Genomic DNA, 19,722 nt, shown 5'->3' with positions numbered 1-19,722 from the left:
AAAATAAATTTATATTCTCTAGATGTATTTATTTTTTCATCTACAGAAGCAAAAGCTGAGTCTGGTTTGATTTTGTTGCCTACAAATGCCCACATTCTTGCATTATGGCTGGAAGAGCCAGGAATAGATCAGCTGTTGTGAATCCATATCCAGTGCCTTAACTACACAACTGACCTTCCTCTGCTATCAGGGTATCTCTATTCCGTATGTTGTTACAAACCCTTACTTGGAGCTACTGACTCTTACTAAGAGTTAATTCTTGCCCAGTCACTGTAGTCATGCTTTCTTTAGTGGCAAGAAGTAGTAGTGGTTTATATTTTGATGTATCTGAAAAGTATCTTTACAGTGTTTTCAGAACTGGGCCTGGTAGCTTAGTGACAAAAATAGGAATGAAAAGCTGCATGAACACTTCCATTTTACAGAGCTCTCAAACAACTGGCCTGGATCTGATTTCTCTCCTGTCCACCAGCACCAGTAAAGTTCTTTGCAAACCTGCCACTGACAAATCAAATCTTTTTCCTGTAGAAAAAAAAGAAGTGATTATATATGTTTTCCTGAAGGTACAGTTGGCTTTCAGAGCTTTTCTATATCTCACATTTATCAACAGAGCTCCTCTTGGCTGTCAAATGTTGAAGTGATTCTGCAGGGCTTGCACTTAGAAGTTGAGATGTCATTTATTTTAGTTTAGTTTAGTTTATGAAATAGCTGTTTGTGAAATTTAAGAGATTTAAGTATTTCTTGAGGTAAATTTTACAACTCCTGGGTGCAACTGATGTGTACTTTCATTATTGTAAGTAAATTACTGTAGTATTTTTCTTTAAAATCAAATAATATATGAATATTGGATATTTATGACAAAGTCAAAGACACCACTTAAGCGTTTGCTTATTTTCTAAATAGGTGTGATCTGTATATCTGACTAGAGAAGATAAAATACGGATAGTTGCACTGAGGAAAATAATCCTCTGCTTCACCTTGCAGAGAAATAGGTCAATATTATTCATAGAACAAAAAGCTGCATGTGCTTTTCAAGAGCCAAGGACCTTCAGTACACAGGGGTAAGAAAAAATTGTGACGTTTATTTTTGTTTCTTTCCCAAAAAAGCCTTTAATGCAATGCCATGAGATTTACAGAACTGTTTCACAAATATTTTTCCATAAGAGCCAAGGAAAAAAGATTGTAGAGGGAGTTTTGTTGTTTTGGTGGTGCAAATGCATGTATGTCTTCGGGATCAGGCCCTGGCACCACAAGTTGTTTTCTGAAACTTACAGCAAAATTTTGAAATTATATTATGGAATTTTGAGGACATGCTCCCATAGGAAATAGAAACTTTGTGCCTGAAAGGTAAAGCTTAATGGCAAACACTTAATTCCAAATGTTACAGAATTTACACTTTAAACTTGATCTCTGTAATAGCTTTTTATTCTGTTTTCTCAAAGCAGTCATAAGGATTTTGGACTGGAGCTTAAGAGAGAAAAATAAAAGTGAATAAATGTAATACCTTAAGCCTAGGAGATTAGTTGCTATGCCTCTGTTGCTGCTATAGACTCAATGGAAAATGAGTCCAAGTTAAAACCAGACCTTTATTACTGAGCCAAGTAAAAGGCTACTATCCACTGTATTTTAACTGGTTTTATGGCTTTATTAAAAGCACTTATTTTAAAGCTAACTGAACAAAGATCAGATGTCTGTCTCCAAACAAATTCTCTTTGAGACTTGGCATCGGTTTCTTACCAGGTTTTTTTCACCCTGTATACCTCAACCAAGGACAACACGTTGTGAAAGTTCAGGAAAGTACTTGTCTTTACAGTATTTTATTACTATTTGAGAGCTGCAGGTAAAATGCCAGTGTGTTGCAGGTTTTTGGGAAAGAGCTGTAGTATTTTTGTATTTGTTATGTTTGTTCTTGTTCATCAACAGGATTTACCAAAGCCCTACTGACTTTAGGATTTCAGGAAAGTAATTTAGTGTGAAATCAGATGTTTTGAATCCACAGATTCTGAAGTATCTTACTGGTGCCAGTGAGTTGTTACGTAGTTTTTGCCATTTACAGAACTCTGAAAACATAAACCGAAATTAAATCACTTTCTTTACCTTTAACTTCTTGCCAGTATGTAGTTTCTTATGTCCTGGAGATTAGGTGTTTGGTTTTTTTTTGAGACATTTTGGGATTATTACAGAGTGTGCTCAACTCCAGTTACTGAGGGAAAAAACACAGTGAGTATGATCTAGTTAATTTTTGCATGGATTCTTACAATACTTTCTGTCAGTTCTGAATGCTTCTAAGGCATACACATCCGATGTGTGCTAAATAATACAGTTGTAGTAACTTTCTATGAAACTACAGTAGTCTACATATCTGATACTTTATTTTTTGAGATGTTATGAATACTTAATACAAATAATGTTTGCAGAATTCTGCAGTCTTCACCTATGGTGAGCAGCGTTTCTGGTGCACACTGCGCTTGTTCAGGAGTTATAAATATCCACTATCACAGTTCTAACATCTGTTTAGTAATTTGGTTTACAACAGGATTATTGTTTACTCATGCTGCATAAAAATAGAACACTTTTTTTTTCTACTACTAAGCACATTATGAGACCTTAAAAAAGTTTACAGACGCCTTATCACATAAGGAATGTAAAAGTTTACTCTTTTTGAGGAAGAAGGAAAGAGAAAAACCCTGGCTTTCTTAGTTGAATCCTGTTAATGAAACCACACTTGTTATGCGGATACTTGATACGTAAAGTCTATGTGAGTGGGAGTGATCAACAATTTGAGTTCATAAAGCAGTCTTAAATTTCACTCGCTTTGAACGTAATATATGCCATATTTTCAGGTCTTTGTTGCACTGTAAAGGCAGAAATTGCATTAGTTTAAATAAAAGTTGAGTTTTGCTGCTGCTTTGGATACAGGTAGTTCAGAATCAGAATCAAAGTCCATGGATTCGGTGCATCTATTTTTATGCTTAGTTACTTTCCAGAATCCCTAAGATCAGAAGCATTGAAGAGTATTTTGGTTGCTTAAAAAGCCAGGAAAAAAAAACCCAACAACACTAGAGCCACTCAGGGTAAAGTGCTTAGAATAGTCTTTTAACAATTTGCTTTTTGTTTTGACAGTGCAAACAGGATTCCGAGTGCTAGAAATGCAAGTTGTTTTGCTTATTTTTATAGCCACAGATAACAGTGTGAGCTGTTCCAAGGACAGAAGATGAGTTTTCAAGCTCTTTGGTTGGTTGATTTCTACTTAGTCCTACCCCAGTGTCCTCTGTAATTGGCTTTGAGCAGGACTGGATTCACATAAACAGAGTGACACTGACTACATCCTTAGTCTTGGCACTGACTCTCCAATATTTGGGTTATGAGAAGTTAGACTTCAAGCAGTATCGTTAGCTACTTTGTTCTGCTTTGTATTATCACCTGGGTGAAGGTTGGCGAGTTCTGCGAAAAACAGAGATGAGTTTATCTTCAAGAAGAGTAACATTGCCTGCAGTTGTGCCAGTAACTCTGCAGAAACGGGTATGACATTGAAACTGGTCTTGTAATTCTAACTTTAGTATAGGTTGGTAATACATTTGCTTAGTGTAAATAAACAATGTTTAAAATAAACAGGGCTGTATTTAATTTTTCACTTATTTTTTATTTGATGTAATAAAAATTTTTCTTTTCTGCTACATGTATTTTTTTTTACTTTCATAATGTGAAATGTGTTTACATAATGGGTGTAAATATATACGTGTACATAATTGAGTATTTGTTACTGTGCACTTTTCTCTGTTAACTTTAATTCTATACCTTGTGCATGAAGTTGATTTTGCTTACACATTAGTGTAGCTTTTAAATATAAAGTGTTTTAACTGCATTTCAGAATATTAAAATAAGCTTCTGTAGAAGTCTTTGTAGCTGTTCCTAATGGAGGATTATTGGAGTCCACTTCCACAGGCTTTGGATCAGCCTTAAACAACTTTTTCCTCACCCTCTCTTGTTAACATCTTAATAGTGGATGGTCCATCATGTATTTTGGGAATCAGAGTAACACTGTACGGTGTTACCCCACAACCACTATAGCTTGCCTTTTTTTTTTTTTGTTAAGTGGAAGCAATATAAAATCAGTATGCCTCTGTGCACTTAGATAGCCTGGTGTAACTCTATGCATTGGGGGTATCTATAAAGTTAAAAATACACACTGAAGTGAAGTATGGAAATATGACTCTCTTCTAAGCTCGATATATTAACTTCTAATGAGTTAGTTAAAACAAACTCTAAGTAATTTATTAGTTCAATTTATTTTGTAAGTGTGTAGGTATTTTTCAAAAATTCATTGCTGCATAATGTGCCTGAATCTCTGTTAACAGATTCTTCTGTTACTCAGAAGCTTTTAATATACCAGCAGTGTGAAAAATGAAATTTCACTGAAATACTGCTACAGTATTAAATGGTTCTCATGAGCAATTTACACAAGACACAGCATATACTTCTTATGGCGTAAGTCTGGTTGGTCTAAAGTAGAAGATGAACACATAGCTCTCATTGATTTGGATGTATGGTGTTCTTTCTGATTACTTCTCTGTTTGAGTTGGAAGCCTATGAATATACAATTTTAGTCTGATTGGTATAGATTAGATTATACTGCTGTCTTAATGACATGATCATACACTGCTTTTCTGATATAGTAACTTCCCGTTCAGATTTGAACTGTGCAAGATGTGCTTTTTGTGTTTTTTTTCTTCTGAGAGGTGAGCATCATTCTCCGAGGAAATTTAAGAGTTTTTCTTTTTTGAAAAAAGCATGATGAGTGTATTCTCTCCTGTTTTAGAACATGTATATTTTCACACCACTATCAAATTAGCTGTCAACAGTTATTGGTTTTACTTCTCTTTATCTGTGCACGTTATAAGCCCAAAATAAAAGTAATGGAAGTGGGAAGAGGAAACAGCACAGGATGTTTATTTAGGTAGGCAGGTATTGGGTTCCACAGAGTTGCAAAAATTCTCAAAGGCATGTGTCCTCACTGAGGGCTTGCTGTGTGCCAAATTTAATAGTCCTTTCCATGCTTGTGATGTATATATTTATGCATGTTTCCTGAAAGTATCTCTTCTCTGTATTCAGAAGGTGCTTATTTCTGTAGCAGTACTCTAATTTCTGGAACTGGAATACTTCAGGGAGGGAAGCCAAGCAAAAAAGAGTCTTGCTTGTAAGGAGTAACATTTGTGCATGCATGTGTATGTGTAACTTTTTTTTGGTTTCTCATGGACATTAGAACCTCAAACATCTTTGACTTAAAGTACTGTGACATATGTTTTTCTGTAATAGGAGGAGGACCTGGAGATCTAGAAACGTTATGTTAGCACTCCACAGTCAAGAGAAACTTAAGCGTTAGCTCATTAAATATTATTTTAGTCTATTGATTATCCCCAATAATTATTTTTTAAATTCATAGAATGGGTAGTGATGTAAGGAGTATAGTTAAATTATAGTATTGAAAAAAGGGCAAGTCTTTTTTTATTCTTTTTTTTTCTCCCTCACAAAAGGTCAACGTTTTTGCATTATCAATGTACTAATCTGGCTACTCCACCAGTTTCTTGAACATGTGGCTTTTTCTAATTTTCCTTCCAAATATCTAATATACTTTGTCCAAAGTTACTGCATACTTCTTTCTTTTTAAAAATCTGATATGAAGTACTTATCACAGTTGACATGTTTTATTCTTAAGTAATACATTTTTAACTAAAGCCACAGGGCCTTTTTTAGATTCCAGGGGGTCTTTTAGCACAAGCAGAAAAATTACTTGCATAATAAGCATAATTATGCATATTGAATACTATTAAAACTAGATTTATAGTGTGTGTATAGACTAGATGTATAATTAATCTAACAAACTTAAAATGTGTTCTTTTGTATTAGTAACTCTGCACTTCTCTAAAAATATTTTTAAGAAATGAAATTTACAAGGTCAGAAGGCATTCAAGCTATTGTTTTATAGTCAAAGACCAATATTTTATTAAAGGTTAACACCAAAAAGTCTACTGGACTTGTTATGTGGCAAGCAGAAGAGTACTTACGCACCTGATGTTGGCTGCAAGATGTGTGAATAGTGAGAGTTGTAGTTTTTACCATAGCAGTTGGAAGCTTCATAGCACATTTAAAAAGTCTTCTGTTCGTAGACAGTATGTATCACAGCTGCATAATTTCCAGTGGTTCTTGAAGAGATTGCACAGTGTGTTATAAATGGAAGAAATATTGATTAGGAAATGAGGTTGTTAAGATTGATCAAATCTAGGACAAGTATGCAAATTTCAAGATTCTCTTGCATCTTTATTCCCTCTATTTTTCTCGCCTGAAATCACTTTCTGCATTAATCAACACTTGTCCTTCCCCCAAGAAGAATGGTCACTTAAACCAAATTGTACAGAGAATTAACAATGTCTGTCTGCAAGGCTAAGAGCATGAAAGTAATTTTTCGGTTTTGCGTTTGCGTTCCCTGAGATGAAAGGCCAATGTGCTAATCCAGGAATTTTACATAAGGCACTTTAAGTGACAGGATAATGGTGTCATTTGGTGTCATTAAATGGATACCTTTTATAAAATAACTGGAGGCAGACAAAGCATTGATGTATGAAACATCTCTTCATAAGGACAGTTTCAAAAATAATAATTTAAAGATGCATAAACAATACCCTTGCCCTTTTTGTCTTTTGTGCAGCAATAAAAATAAATGTACTAATAAATAATATGATACAATAATAAAAGAAAAGGTAACATCCAGCAAAGATTTGAAGAAAGATGAGGGGTTTAAGTGGGAGATGGACTTGAGGGTGCTTTAAAGACTTTAGGAACAGTGGTCAGAAAACCAGTGGTGATTGAGCTGAAGTATTTGAATCACTGTAAGGTCTTATTCTTAGTGGGATATTTTGTTTCATGACTTACGGGGGAGTCTGAGAGAAGAAAATGGGATAACCACAGGTAAAACTGTAATATGGACCTGCTGGGAATTCAGTATAGAATTAGATCTTGGAGATAAATTACTAGGACAAATCATCTGCAACTGGATCTGCAGAGTTTGGTACAAATAGTAAAGGTTTTAAGCCAGAGGAAGAGCTGAGAAAGGTTGAGGAGGAGGAATATATCTGGGAATGGGCTGAGACCCAAACTGAAGTCAGGAGACTGGTTGTCTGTTTTCTGAAATAAGTTTGTATTTAAAACTGCTAAAAGGCCAAGCTAGTATGTAGGCTCAAGGAAAAGTCTTTCCACCTTTGTGTATTTAACATGTGCTAAGATAGCTGCATTTTTTGAGGAAATTTGGGATTCTTGCCTCCTCTTGATAATACATAAAAACATTGTGAAACTAGTTTTACAAGTGTCTCCCTCCCTTGATAGAGGGAGCATACAACTTCCATATTAGCTATGAAAGGGTTAATGAACTGCCTAGAATTCAGTCATCTGTTGTACTGTACTTGCAGGTACCAAGATACTTGCCCATAGTAGAGTCTGATGTGTGTAAGTTTCAGTTTGTGGATAATAAGGAAGAAGGAGGTTGGCAAACTAGCATTTTCTGTTGTGGAAGATACCTGGTTAGGTCCAGGGACTGTTCAGGAGAGCTACTGACAGACCTCCTAAGGAGAAGGTGTTGCAGGATTTTTCCCCTCCTTGATGATTTTGGTCTAATAAGTCTAGATCTGATGCTATACTTGAAGAGGATTCTACTACTGAATTTTTGCTTTTAGTATGTACTCTTTACACAAGCAGGCACCTAAAAGTGTGTTCTGGTGTATCAGTGTTCTGGATGAGCAGTCCTATTTCCTGCCTTGAAAAACATGAAACCAGTAAAGCTTCCTACCATTTTATTGTGTATGAAAGTGATTCCACATGTATAAATGAAATAAAAATGGGACAAAATCATCAACAATCTTGGAATTTAAAACATGTAGCACTATGGTGCATCATTGCCATGAAAAGTACATAGGGATGGATGGATGTGTGTGTGCATGGATGAGAGTGACTAGTAAGTGATAAGTGCACAGAGCTTTTTAGAAGTCTTTTTAAAATCTCAGTGGTTTAATATACTTGGTCGTTACTTGCCCCTTTTGTAGTTTGCCAAGGTTTTGTGGCACAATTAACGTTGCAGTCTATCTCCTCTCTGCCTTCAGTTCTTGAACTAATCTTTGGTATGTTTTTCAATTTCTTCTTGCTTCTATGTACATCTAAGATTCTTGATACAGTAACCAAGGAAATTGGCAATGTTTAGTGCCCTGCTCTGTTCATAAACCTTTTCTGTTGGCAGAAATCCTTTTGAAAAAAACAGCTTTTTCATCAGTTGAAGGAAATTCTTGGCCATTTTCTAGCTCTAGTACTTTCATATCCTCTTGAATAAATTAGGCTGCAAAAAGTCAGAACTTCACCTTCAGACTGTGTTATCTAGCCTTGAAGTATATCAAGAGCTATTGCTGAATAGTTATTTCTGCTGATTGTAAATCCCATACTGAATATGCTGCATTGCTGTATAAGAAGGGAGAAACTCAACAAACTGCACACAAGGTGTTGGCGTCAGTTCTATGTGAAAAAATCAATTTTTCCTCATTTATATGTGTTCTGTGTGGTACTTTTCAGCATGCTAAGCAAGTACCTGAAAAATTAGAAGATTGTATTTACTTTTGCTACATTGAAGTTATGTTAATATTTACAAATAAAATTCATCATCTTGCACTAAGGAATTACTCATATTTAAGCTTGCTTTCTCCTCGTTTCCATGCTGTTGCTATGGGTACTGGCCATGCCCCATGCTTCTCTGCTCCTTGTTTTCTGTCTGTGGGTCAGGAACACAGGCAGGACCAACCAACAAAACACCAGCTGCCTAAAGAACCTAAAAAAGAAGTTATTACTTTATTATCAAAACTTCTGAATCAATAAAATTCTGTTAAAACACTGGAAATTTCACCTTGGTTCTAGTCCATCTTAGTCTCTTTCACTTGGCTGTGACTTCCTTAAGTTTCTTTTTTAAGGTTGCCATTACTCACTTGCTTTCAGCCCTTTATTTATGATTACATTATTTCAAGGCAACTTGGTTTTCATAGTTTCAAGAAGTTTTACGAGATTTATTCTGGCACAGTACAGCCTGTAATGGGTGCCTGGGGAACAGTACAAAGCAAGGCAAGTCAAACTTCCCAAATCACACTTTACAAGGATAAATATCCAGCTTCTTGAGCCAGAGTTGGTAGGCTCTCATAGTATTTTTCACATTTCATCACATTTCTCATAACATATTTAATCTCCTCTCTCTGGCAGATCCTCATGGTGTCTCGGACTGCTTACCTATATCTCTACCTACCAATGCACATGCTTAGGCATCAAAAATGTCAACTTGGAAGAGACATCTTTGGTTCCTTTCTTCCCTATGTCTTGCACATCCCTGACCTTACGACTTCCTGCTTTTTTTGTCTTTGCTGATATCTTTTCTGTTTGGCACCATGAAAAATCTTTCTGAAATTATTAGTGTCTCCTTTCTTATTACGTTGTCTGCTTAATGTTATGTTTTTGTTCCACTTTTTTCACCTGTTTTAGTGAGTGTCTCCTGTACTGGATGACTGTTACATTTTTCTTGACAATTACAGGGCCTGATTTCCATGCCTGGGCGCTCCGTGGCTTTTTTTCTGTTCCTCTAGTGGTTTGGAGTCGTCGGCAGAATTTTCTGTCAAATCTGTTACAATATGACAGTGTATAATTGAAAGTTTTACATGGTTTGAGTAGCCTAAATTGCAAGATTTACTCTTTCTTTGGATTTTTTGCTTTGCCCGGAGGGAACAATGCTACATGAATAAAATGAAAGGCAAGTTTAAAACTGCTGAAGGATAAAATGTTCTTTCAGAATAGCTGTTCTACAGCAGTTAAACCTTTCTGTTTTATACCACCAGTGACTAGAAACATAAACGCAGAGACATTACTGGGCTGGAAGGATGTTGTAGTCTGACCCAGCAAAGCAGGTTTTTTGGTCTTGTACCAAATGGCAAAGAGCTTCAGCATTCTAAAACATCTGTTTGTTATACTGGGTTCACCTGCATAGCCTTTGTCATATTTGCTCTGGACATTCTTTGTATCACTCCAGAAATTCTGAGAAAATTTCTAAACTCTGTGTTCTTTAGCTAAAAATCAAAGCTTTTCTTAGTCTTACAGAATCTATGTTCTTTTCTTCTCTAGTTACCTCCATGGGAATAATAGGTGATAAATGTGATGACAAAGGCATTATTTGCTTTGAAGCTGTGTTGTAATTCAAGCCAGAACTTGTGTACAAAACATATTCTTTCTTTCTTTCTTTCTTTCTTTCTTTCTTTCTTTCTTTCTTTCTTTCTTTCTTTCTTTCTTTCTTTCTTTCTTTCTTTCTTTCTTTCTTTCTTCCTTTCTTTCTTCCTTTCTTTCTTCCTTTCTTTCTTCCTTTCTTTCTTCCTTTCTTTCTTCCTTTCTTCCTTTCTTCCTTTCTTCCTTTCTTTCTTCCTTTCTTTCTTCCTTTCTTTCTTCCTTTCTTTCTTCCTTTCTTTCTTCCTTTCTTTCTTCCTTTCTTTCTTCCTTTCTTTCTTCCTTTCTTTCTTCCTTTCTTTCTTCCTTTCTTTCTTCCTTTCTTTCTTCCTTTCTTTCTTCCTTTCTTTCTTCCTTTCTTTCTTCCTTTCTTTCTTCCTTTCTTTCTTCCTTTCTTTCTTCCTTTCTTTCTTCCTTTCTTTCTTCCTTTCTTTCTTCCTTTCTTTCTTCCTTTCTTTCTTCCTTTCTTTCTTCCTTTCTTTCTTCCTTTCTTTCTTCCTTTCTTTCTTCCTTTCTTTCTTCCTTTCTTTCTTCCTTTCTTTCTTCCTTTCTTTCTTCCTTTCTTTCTTCCTTTCTTTCTTCCTTTCTTTCTTCCTTTCTTTCTTCCTTTCTTTCTTCCTTTCTTTCTTCCTTTCTTTCTTCCTTTCTTTCTTCCTTTCTTTCTTCCTTTCTTTCTTCCTTTCTTTCTTCCTTTCTTTCTTCCTTTCTTTCTTCCTTTCTTTCTTCCTTTCTTTCTTCCTTTCTTTCTTCCTTTCTTTCTTCCTTTCTTTCTTCCTTTCTTTCTTCCTTTCTTTCTTCCTTTCTTTCTTCCTTTCTTTCTTCCTTTCTTTCTTCCTTTCTTTCTTCCTTTCTTTCTTCCTTTCTTTCTTCCTTTCTTTCTTCCTTTCTTTCTTCCTTTCTTTCTTCCTTTCTTTCTTCCTTTCTTTCTTCCTTTCTTTCTTCCTTTCTTTCTTCCTTTCTTTCTTCCTTTCTTTCTTCCTTTCTTCTCCTTCCTTCTCTCCCTCCCTCCCTCCCTCCCTCCTTCCTTCCCTCCTTCCCTCCCTCCTTCCTTCCTTTCCTCCTTCCTTCCCTCCTTCCATTTTCGGACAGCTGCAAAGGAAATGGGAAACTAATTAGTCTCTTCATGGTGTTATTCAGAAATCTGGTCTTTCTCAGCTTGAGCAAGTGATCTACTCTCCTGAGAAACCAGCAACATAGTGTGAAAACCCTGGTAGAAACAATAGGTACTTCTTTTTATAGCTGGTATCACTTCAGAAACATAGAGTGCAGCCAGAATGTGGCAGTAACAGATTTGCTTTCTCTTGTGCTGGAACACGGCATTCTATTTATCTCTGACAAGCAAAGGATATGTTGGACAAACTGCACTATTAAATACAGAAAGCCTCATTTAAATAGTGTTAGCGCTTTGACACAAATAGGGACAAGCTATTCAAACATGAGGCTGATAACATTCTGCCCTTAACTTTGCTGTACTCAGAAAACAAAAAACAGAAGTGTCTTTTAGTGGCTTTAAATGTCCTTCTCCCCTGATCTTCGTACATGACTTCTTTGGAAAGTAGAGCAGTATGTAGATAATTTCTGCTGTATTTCTAGATTGGGGGATAAAGAACACTGATGCACTGAAAACTTTGCAATTTTCTGTTTATTTTCTATTTCACAAATTCTTTTAAAAAAATGAAATACTGAAGTTCCTTCTTAAGTCAGATTCTTTGAATCCTCTAGTATGATTTTCCAACCCTTCCTCTTTTAAAGTCCAGTTAGTATAACTGCATATTTTTCTATCAGTATATGGTGTGTTACAAATTGCTATTGTGTATAAAATTTAAAGGCATGTGATACTGTTATATACATGAAAGCTATGTAAATACTTATCAGGCAGTGTGGAAGAAAGAGACTGAAAATACGAAGTAATATGTTTACTGTTGGGGCTAATAAGCTGTTCATCTCCACTAAATTAACTCTTCACAAAAGAAAAGTTCATGTAAAAGTACACTCTTACTAACCTTAATGCAGTAATCAAGTGCTGTCTGAATATTGTTCTCTTTAAATCAAACAATAAGGCATAAAGAACTTATTTTGGGAGCAAAATATGAAACTCTTAGCCACTGCCAAGATTAGTTTTGTGCATTGCTAGTTATAGCAATTTTCTGTGGACCTTGTGAGGAGTATTAATGTGGCTCCTAGTGAAGAGAATGGGTCATAATGCATGTATGTTTTGCCTAAATAACTCAAGGATTGTACTGTGAGCTGTATTGGTTGGACATAGTGAACTGTGAGAAAGAGCTTGGCATTTCTGACAGTAAGAAGTTGTGGTACATGGCTAGAAGAGAGACTAGCTTGCATACAAATACACCTTTTCAGAAGTTGGAGTTTTACAATTACTTCCCTAGGTTAAAGAATTTAACCTGGGTTTCACTGAATTGTTGTCAATATCTATTTATTTATTAATTTTTTTGTTGTTAGTGGATAGTAAGATGTAAAAGTCTCTTGTCTTCCTAATTAAGATTTACATGTCTATGCACTGGATTTAGATTAACTGGGGAGGCATCCATACTGTGCTCTGAGGATGAGAAGTTACGATGTTTACATTTGATTAACTATCTGTAAGTGATACATACAATTCAGGAATAGGGAACCTTCTACCTTTCCCAGGGCCAAGAGGGTTTTTTACAAATACTTTTGTGTCAGATGGTAATGGACACACTTGGCATTACCAACATTACCAAATAGTCCCATGAAAATAACTAAGATTTATTTTTGTCATGTCTTGTAAGACAAGGCTTCTCCACTCTGATTTGAAAGTTAGTATGAATAAGAGTCTGTAATTACTATAACCAGCTGTTCTAAAAATGAACCACTCCTTTTAAGCTTATTTTGTTGTCTCTCACTCCATGACTTTTAAATTTTCATAATAGCTCTTCTTTTGAAGGACTTAGGAAAAGCTATTGATACCAATCAGTGTGAACTTCATTATCCCACTGAAATTTTTCAGAAATATGATTATTATGCTAAGCCATTCTAGTAACTCTTACGAAAAACATGGGGAATAGTTTTCATAAATCTTAAGAGTGGATTTCCTGGTAGGAAGACAACTTCAGGTAGTGTTAAGAGATTCTTAACCATTTGTTTGGTAGTGGTGGCTCACAAATTCACAATGCAACATCCCAAAATTAATCTACCACAGTACCCCTTCGTCTTTTCCTCTTTCTCAGAAGTGAACAGAAGTTTATATCCTGTGCCCATCAGATGAAGTAATAGTTGGAGCCTAAGCCTCCATTTCTGTTTATCTTAGGATAGATTGAGGTTTGCCATTTTCAGTTTCTCTAAGTTTTAGACTGTATAACCTTCTCTTAACTGTTTAGTTTTAACCTTTTCATTTCTAGTGTCCCCTCTTTTTAAACTGGTAATTTTATTTCATCTGTAAACGTATTATTCCATATCTGTTGTAATTTATGCAAATAAATAATTTAGCTGCTCTACAGTGTGTTTATCTTGTATAAGTAAGTGATATTTGACTGCTTAATCATCTAAAAAGCCTGCTAATTTACTTTAATTTCTGCTATTCCATGGAATACTATTATTTCAGATTTTTGCTTATGATGATTGAATTTCCTCACAGCTTTCTAGCTATTAATACACACCAGTTGTATTTGAAATGCTTCTTTATCTGCTTTTGTTTGAAATCTCTTGAGTCTGAAAAAAAAAAATTATAAGGCAGAAAAATTTGAGACTCTCTATTTAAATAAACCATTCTCTCCACCCCTGCCTTTTCGTTTAAAAAATATGCATTATTTTTAAGGAATTCAGTGTGCTTTTATATCTAACTCTGTATTTCTTTCTCCTGATTTGGTCCTTTATTGTGGTGATGGCTGTTGACGGTGATAGATCTTTCATTTTCAACATTTAACCTACATTTTATTTATTACTGCAGTTCTTACTTCCAATGGAGATGTTGTTATTTAATTGTCCAATTATAGTAACTTTTTTGAGCAAAGTGTAATAATTATAGTTAACAACAATCTCACACTCTGCTCTAAAATACTATGGCTTAATTGTCCAAAGCATGGAAGTTGCTTTCATTAGACCTTGTCGTTTGTTCAGTTTATACAGAGATCTGAAATCTTCTGTAACTATTTTATTACTATTTATAACTATAGTTCGCTTCTGTTGATCAAAATCAAAAAGGGAACGTATCAACTTCAAGATAAAATAATGATATTTGTATTTTAACTTTCTTGTCTTTCAAACCTTGTTTCTTTTCAGTTTCACTGACGTTGCCTTTGAGATGATTGCATGTCAGCATTGTCCTCATTCTGCCATTTTTGTTAACATTATGGTGTAATTCTCATAACCTGTGTTTGAAAGAACTTTGCTGGTATATTTTTGTACATAGCTTATTATAATTTGGAGATCTGCATAATTTCACCTCCCTTTTTATAATACAACATATTTACACATCTAAAGCTGAAGTCATGTGAGGAAGTCTTAAGTGCTTTACAGATCTTAATGAGTTCAATCTGTTACCCTGCTGTACAGAAACAGATTTCAGTTCTCCGGCCCCATTTTACAAAAAGGAAACTGAGGGACTAATACTGACTTGTCCAGAGTCAGATGGCAAATGCGTATTTTCAAAACTAAGTATTTGATGTTTTCTGCCTATAGGTATTCTCAAATATTTTTTGTTACTTCTTCACATTGCTGTTTAGTTCCTTTATTGTGCATTAGTATTCCATTCACGGAATATGGTCTCACAAGCTGTACAGGGTACTTAATTTTTCCTTAATAGTCTTGATAGTCCTATTGAAGAATATGACAATTCCATTTTGTTTTGTTCCATTTAATTTCATTTAATTTCTTTTATTTCCTGTAACTTCTGAAGTGTCCAATCTGCATATTTTGGCTGTTTTTAATAAATTTTCTGGTTTGTACCTTGAGAAGAAAGCAAGGTATTCTAGAATGTTGGAGCTATAAAATAGAAAATGTTGCTGGCAATAGGATCTTAAAATTTCCCTTCCTGAAGGTGACAGGAATGTAGGGGGTCTGTGCATGACAAGAGATTTTAAGTCTAATGCTTAATGTCACCTAAGCTACTGTATATATATCCTGTATCATCTTCTGCATGGGAGCAGTGTTCCTTTTGCCACTCAAAGCTATATTGTATTACAAAAAAGAAGTCAGGATTCACTGGGGCCTGTATTTTACATAGATTTGCTTTTTGGATTACATGCCAGAGCTTAGATTTGCCCTTTTCCCCAGTGGACAGGCTTCCAGGTAATTGTCCCTAATCACTGACTGACAGTTTGTACCTGCCCAGTTATACAAGTGGACAAGCCTGTGCAGAAATCCTATGGTGCCTTGTGAACCCTTCTCAGAAGAGTGGTTCACAGGCTTAATTACCACCATTTAGGATTTGGGTGCCTAAAATACTAACAAATTCTCTCTTTGTTGTTTCATGTGTGTGCTTCAGTTCTCTTTGTTCTTTCCTCACAGGGATGTGTGTAGGACAAATTTTGGAAAGCTCTTGTGGTTGCAATTGGGAAAACAGTTGCTTTACACTGAACAGCTATAGTTGTGCTTGCGTTTTTGGGGTTTTTTTTAGTTGTGGGATTTTTTTTAAGACAGGCATAGATTTCTGTAAATTGTGAGAATCCTTTTGGCCTGCAGGTCTTCCCTTTGGAGGAAATAAGGGAAGCAGGCCTTTTAACTGTAGACAGTGATATTTAAAGAGACAATCTTGCATTCAAACCTGATAATGAAGACCACGAAGTGTTGACATGCTTTTTTGTTTTAACTAAGCATGAGTCACGTTGCCCTTAGATATTTTTATGAATGCAGAATTCTGCTGTTTCTTCCTAAACCTAAGACAGCCTATTGCTAGAAGTCATAAAATAGTAAAAAAATGCTAAAAATTTCTGAATGCTTCCATTATAGTTCAAATACACTCCTAATTCCTGTACCCTCTGCCAATATCAATAAGCAAAAAACTTTATCTAGTGGGGGGGCAAGGTTGGAGAGCAAATGCTTCAGGCAAATAGCCTGTTAGTTAACACTAAGGACAGAGATTAGCACAGTATCAGGCAGGATCTCAGGGGAAGTATGGCATCCTGTAAGACTTTTTAAGGTCTGGTTTTGCATACAGTAACTGTGTATTTAACATAAATGTGACTGAAATTCTAATATAAATACAAAATGTGCAGTGGTTTATGTGTGTGGGAAAAATAATTGTAGAAATTATAAGCTGAAGTTCGATGCTTGTGTCGGTGGCCTGTTTTGTTGTTTTTTTTTAAAGAGCTGACCATCTGCTGTCTTCCTGGCTATACAGGAGCATTAAGAATAATGTCAATGTCAGGTCATTTTGATGTAAGCACCTAAGCACGGACTCCATTTGCTGAGCAGTTATTTTTCTGTTGGATCTACCTGGTTTTTTTCACACGTCAGGACATAGTTTGAAGTTTGAAACTCCTCAGCACAGTGTATGGTCTTTCCATATGTTTGTTTAGTTTCTGCAGATTGGAACTTCCATAACAGATGGCTTGAAGAATCTGAAGATTCAGGCTTGGACACCCTCTCTTAAAAATCTCTGAAACACATTATTTAATTATTGTAGTGGAGATGGTTGTTGAATGTGTCTCAAGGGAGTAGGGTCCAACCTTCTTGCTTTTCTCTCCTCCCACACCAATTACCTTATCTGCTCTTTTACTCTGCTTTTTTCAATAGTTTCTAATTTTCCTTTTCTGTGTTAAATACTGGGTTGTATTTGCCAACATTGATTCTGAATTGAGATGATTAGTGAAATACAAACAATAACATTTTATTTTAAAGTAAGATTTCTTAACAAAATAATTTTTAGATGGATAAAGATGCATTGCATGTACTTTTGGGTTCTTGACTGATTTTTAGTATATTAAAAAATGGAAAGAGGATGTGTAGGAAAGCTGTACCTCCTTTACTGCTCCCATAGGCAACGAAAATGATTAATGCTTGTCAGACTCAGCTTGGTGCTTTCCTCTTAGAAGATCTTGGAGCTGCTAATTTCTTACTTACAGTGGCTTAAATAGAAGTTATTGACATATTTCTTTTTCTGACCTTGGGAAGAAGTTAAATCTTCTTGTATTTATAAACTAGACAGGAAGGAAGACTTGAGCAATATTGAGGCAACTTTGTCTAACTATCTACTAATAAGTATAGTCAAAGGAAGTTAAATAGCATACTTTAGAAAAAAGCTCAAGGGTGTATGGTAATATAAACTGGTATCAGCTTGTTCCCAATTAGCAGCTCTTTTTTTTTGTGCTACTTCTCTGACAAGTCTTCAGCAGAAAGAATGTAGGAGAGTGTACATGACTGGCTGGCCTCATATATCATGATAGCTGCTAATAAAAATAAAGAAGTGGTCACTCAGTCTTCCTCATCTCTATAAGAGATCAGAGTAACTGGATCTTTAGCACAGTCCTGCCACCCTTTACTTCTTGGCACATCCTTTACTTCTGGGAAGAGAAGTATTTCTTGCCACATATTTCCAAAGGAAAATGGAATTCTGAGTTTATCTTTTTTAATGTGATCAAATGTGAAAAATACATTCCCAGCAAATCCTACAAGAGCCTTTGCTTCAAACACTGCAGAAAGCACTGACTGAGCAACTTTCCCTAATTAAAAAAACCCTCAAAGGTCACTCTAACTGATGAGACTTACACTATCACACTCAATTCATTAAACTAGAACTGTACCAGAATTTCAGAAGGGTCTATTAGGTGGCTGCCTATCTGTTGTCTCCTGCTGTTTTTGAATTCCTTGCAAGGAAGAGAACAAGGGCTCAGCATTTGTGTTTTAGAAGGTAGCATGTATCATAGCTTTTGGCTGGGGTGATCTGTTGTCCTAGACTTGCACAGGATTTATTTGCCTATACTGAGAAAGCTGAGTGAGAATACTCACAGAGAATATAAACTCTGGGATTGTTTCTTTTTTTATGTTGTTTTGTTTTGTTTTAGCTGTGCTCCTGTAGTCCAAGGCCACTTGCAAGACTTCCCATTCCCTGAGTTGAATGACCGCAGGCAGCTCATTATCATGACTTGTGTTGCTGCCTTCAGCATTTTAGAAATTCGTTTTCTATTTCTTCAGCAATAACAGTGTAGTCATCTGCTCTGCAATTCTTAACCCTTTAAAAAAGAATTTCTGTAAAAATCATCCATCAAGGGCCTTAGCGTGGGGTGTACGTGCTTTTGCTGTAAAGTAAGCACACCACCTAACTTCAGGAGTACTTGGAGGAAACTGTAGCAGTTAGTATGTGCTGGCAGGGGCCCTGGCCAGGGTGCTGGCATGGATTGTCATCTTAGCTTTATTGCAAGAATATTGAGAAATAGAATATTTCAGTTAAAAGGGACCTACAACAATCATGTAGACGAGTAATAGAGGAGCTGCTTTAATTCTCTCCCTTTCCCCTTATATACTGTCTCTCTCCTTTCTGGCCCGTCAGCCTCCAAAAATCTTTTGGATTCAGCTTGATACAAACTTATTGAAGAGGCTAATGAAGCTGATCCTTACCTTCAGTGCTGCCCTTCAGTGCAGAGCAGGACATGTTTTAAGGTGATGGGATGTTGTTTCGTCTACTCACCTGTGCAGCTCTCCATCCCAGTCACAGCACACCCTGCCAGACACCTCTTTTAATTTCATCTTCAAATCCTTGTAAACACTGCAGGAATTTAAATAATTCATGTTGGCTTATGCTGAACTGCAGAACATCACTTCTTTGTGACTGGAGTAGGAGCTTAAGTTAAGCTGTGTGTGTGCAAGAGCCTGCTGCAAGCAGGCTGCATTGCTTCCAGTCTCACTTTCTTAGCAGTGGGAATGCTGCCAAAGCAGAGACATCTTATAAAACCCACTGTAGGTATCAAACATGGCTCCTTTGGCAGTATTGATAATTGAATTCAGTACCGGTGTGGTCTTTTCCCCTTCTGTATTAAATGTAACTACTGTGCTGTAGCTTAAGCCTATAGAAACTTTGGATTGACTTTCTCCAAGGTCTGCCAGTTTTCTGTGGAAGACCCTGCTTTGAGGTGGTTGACTCATAAGTAGAGAAATTTTCTGTACTTTAAGGAGCATGGTTTTAATGTTTCCTGTATCCTGGAGATTGGTGTCGTGGCAAGGGTTGCTGAACCTTGTATGGAACTCTTGAGCTTTCATCATTTATTAGCTGAAATATTAGAGCAAGTCATCATGAACTTCATACTGATTTAATATGCAGGACCAAAGTTTGTAACAGAACTGCTGTATGTGTAGTTGAATCGAGAAAAGCAGTTTTTTGGAGAGTAGTAAGGCTATCAATGTGATTTAATCTTTATGTCATTTTCAAATAGTCCTTCTTTGTTCTGTGGATTGGAATGCATGGGTGAGCTGACCCGATTTAGCTTTTTTTTACTTATTTTTGAAGTTTTGCCATCA

The 19,722-nt window shown here is 35.9% G+C and overlaps 1 protein-coding gene across 1 annotated transcript in view; it reads left to right on the top strand.

The window, feature by feature from the left end:
* The first annotated feature begins 3,456 nt into the window (after positions 1-3,456).
* The window catches only part of GRB14 (growth factor receptor-bound protein 14), a 43,314-nt gene continuing 27,048 nt past the window's right edge, over positions 3,457-19,722 (top strand). The window contains exon 1 of the mRNA XM_009996098.1: positions 3,457-3,519. Coding sequence (XP_009994400.1) covers positions 3,457-3,519 — 63 coding nt within the window. The remainder of the gene's footprint in view (positions 3,520-19,722) is intronic.

The sequence above is a fragment of the Chaetura pelagica genome, unplaced genomic scaffold (genome assembly GCF_000747805.2).
Source record: "Chaetura pelagica isolate M959 unplaced genomic scaffold, ChaPel_1.0 scaffold3, whole genome shotgun sequence".
NCBI classification, from domain to species: domain Eukaryota; kingdom Metazoa; phylum Chordata; class Aves; order Apodiformes; family Apodidae; genus Chaetura; species Chaetura pelagica.
The sequence above is the reverse complement of the archived record's forward strand: the minus strand, read 5'-3'. Positions and strand labels throughout refer to the sequence as shown.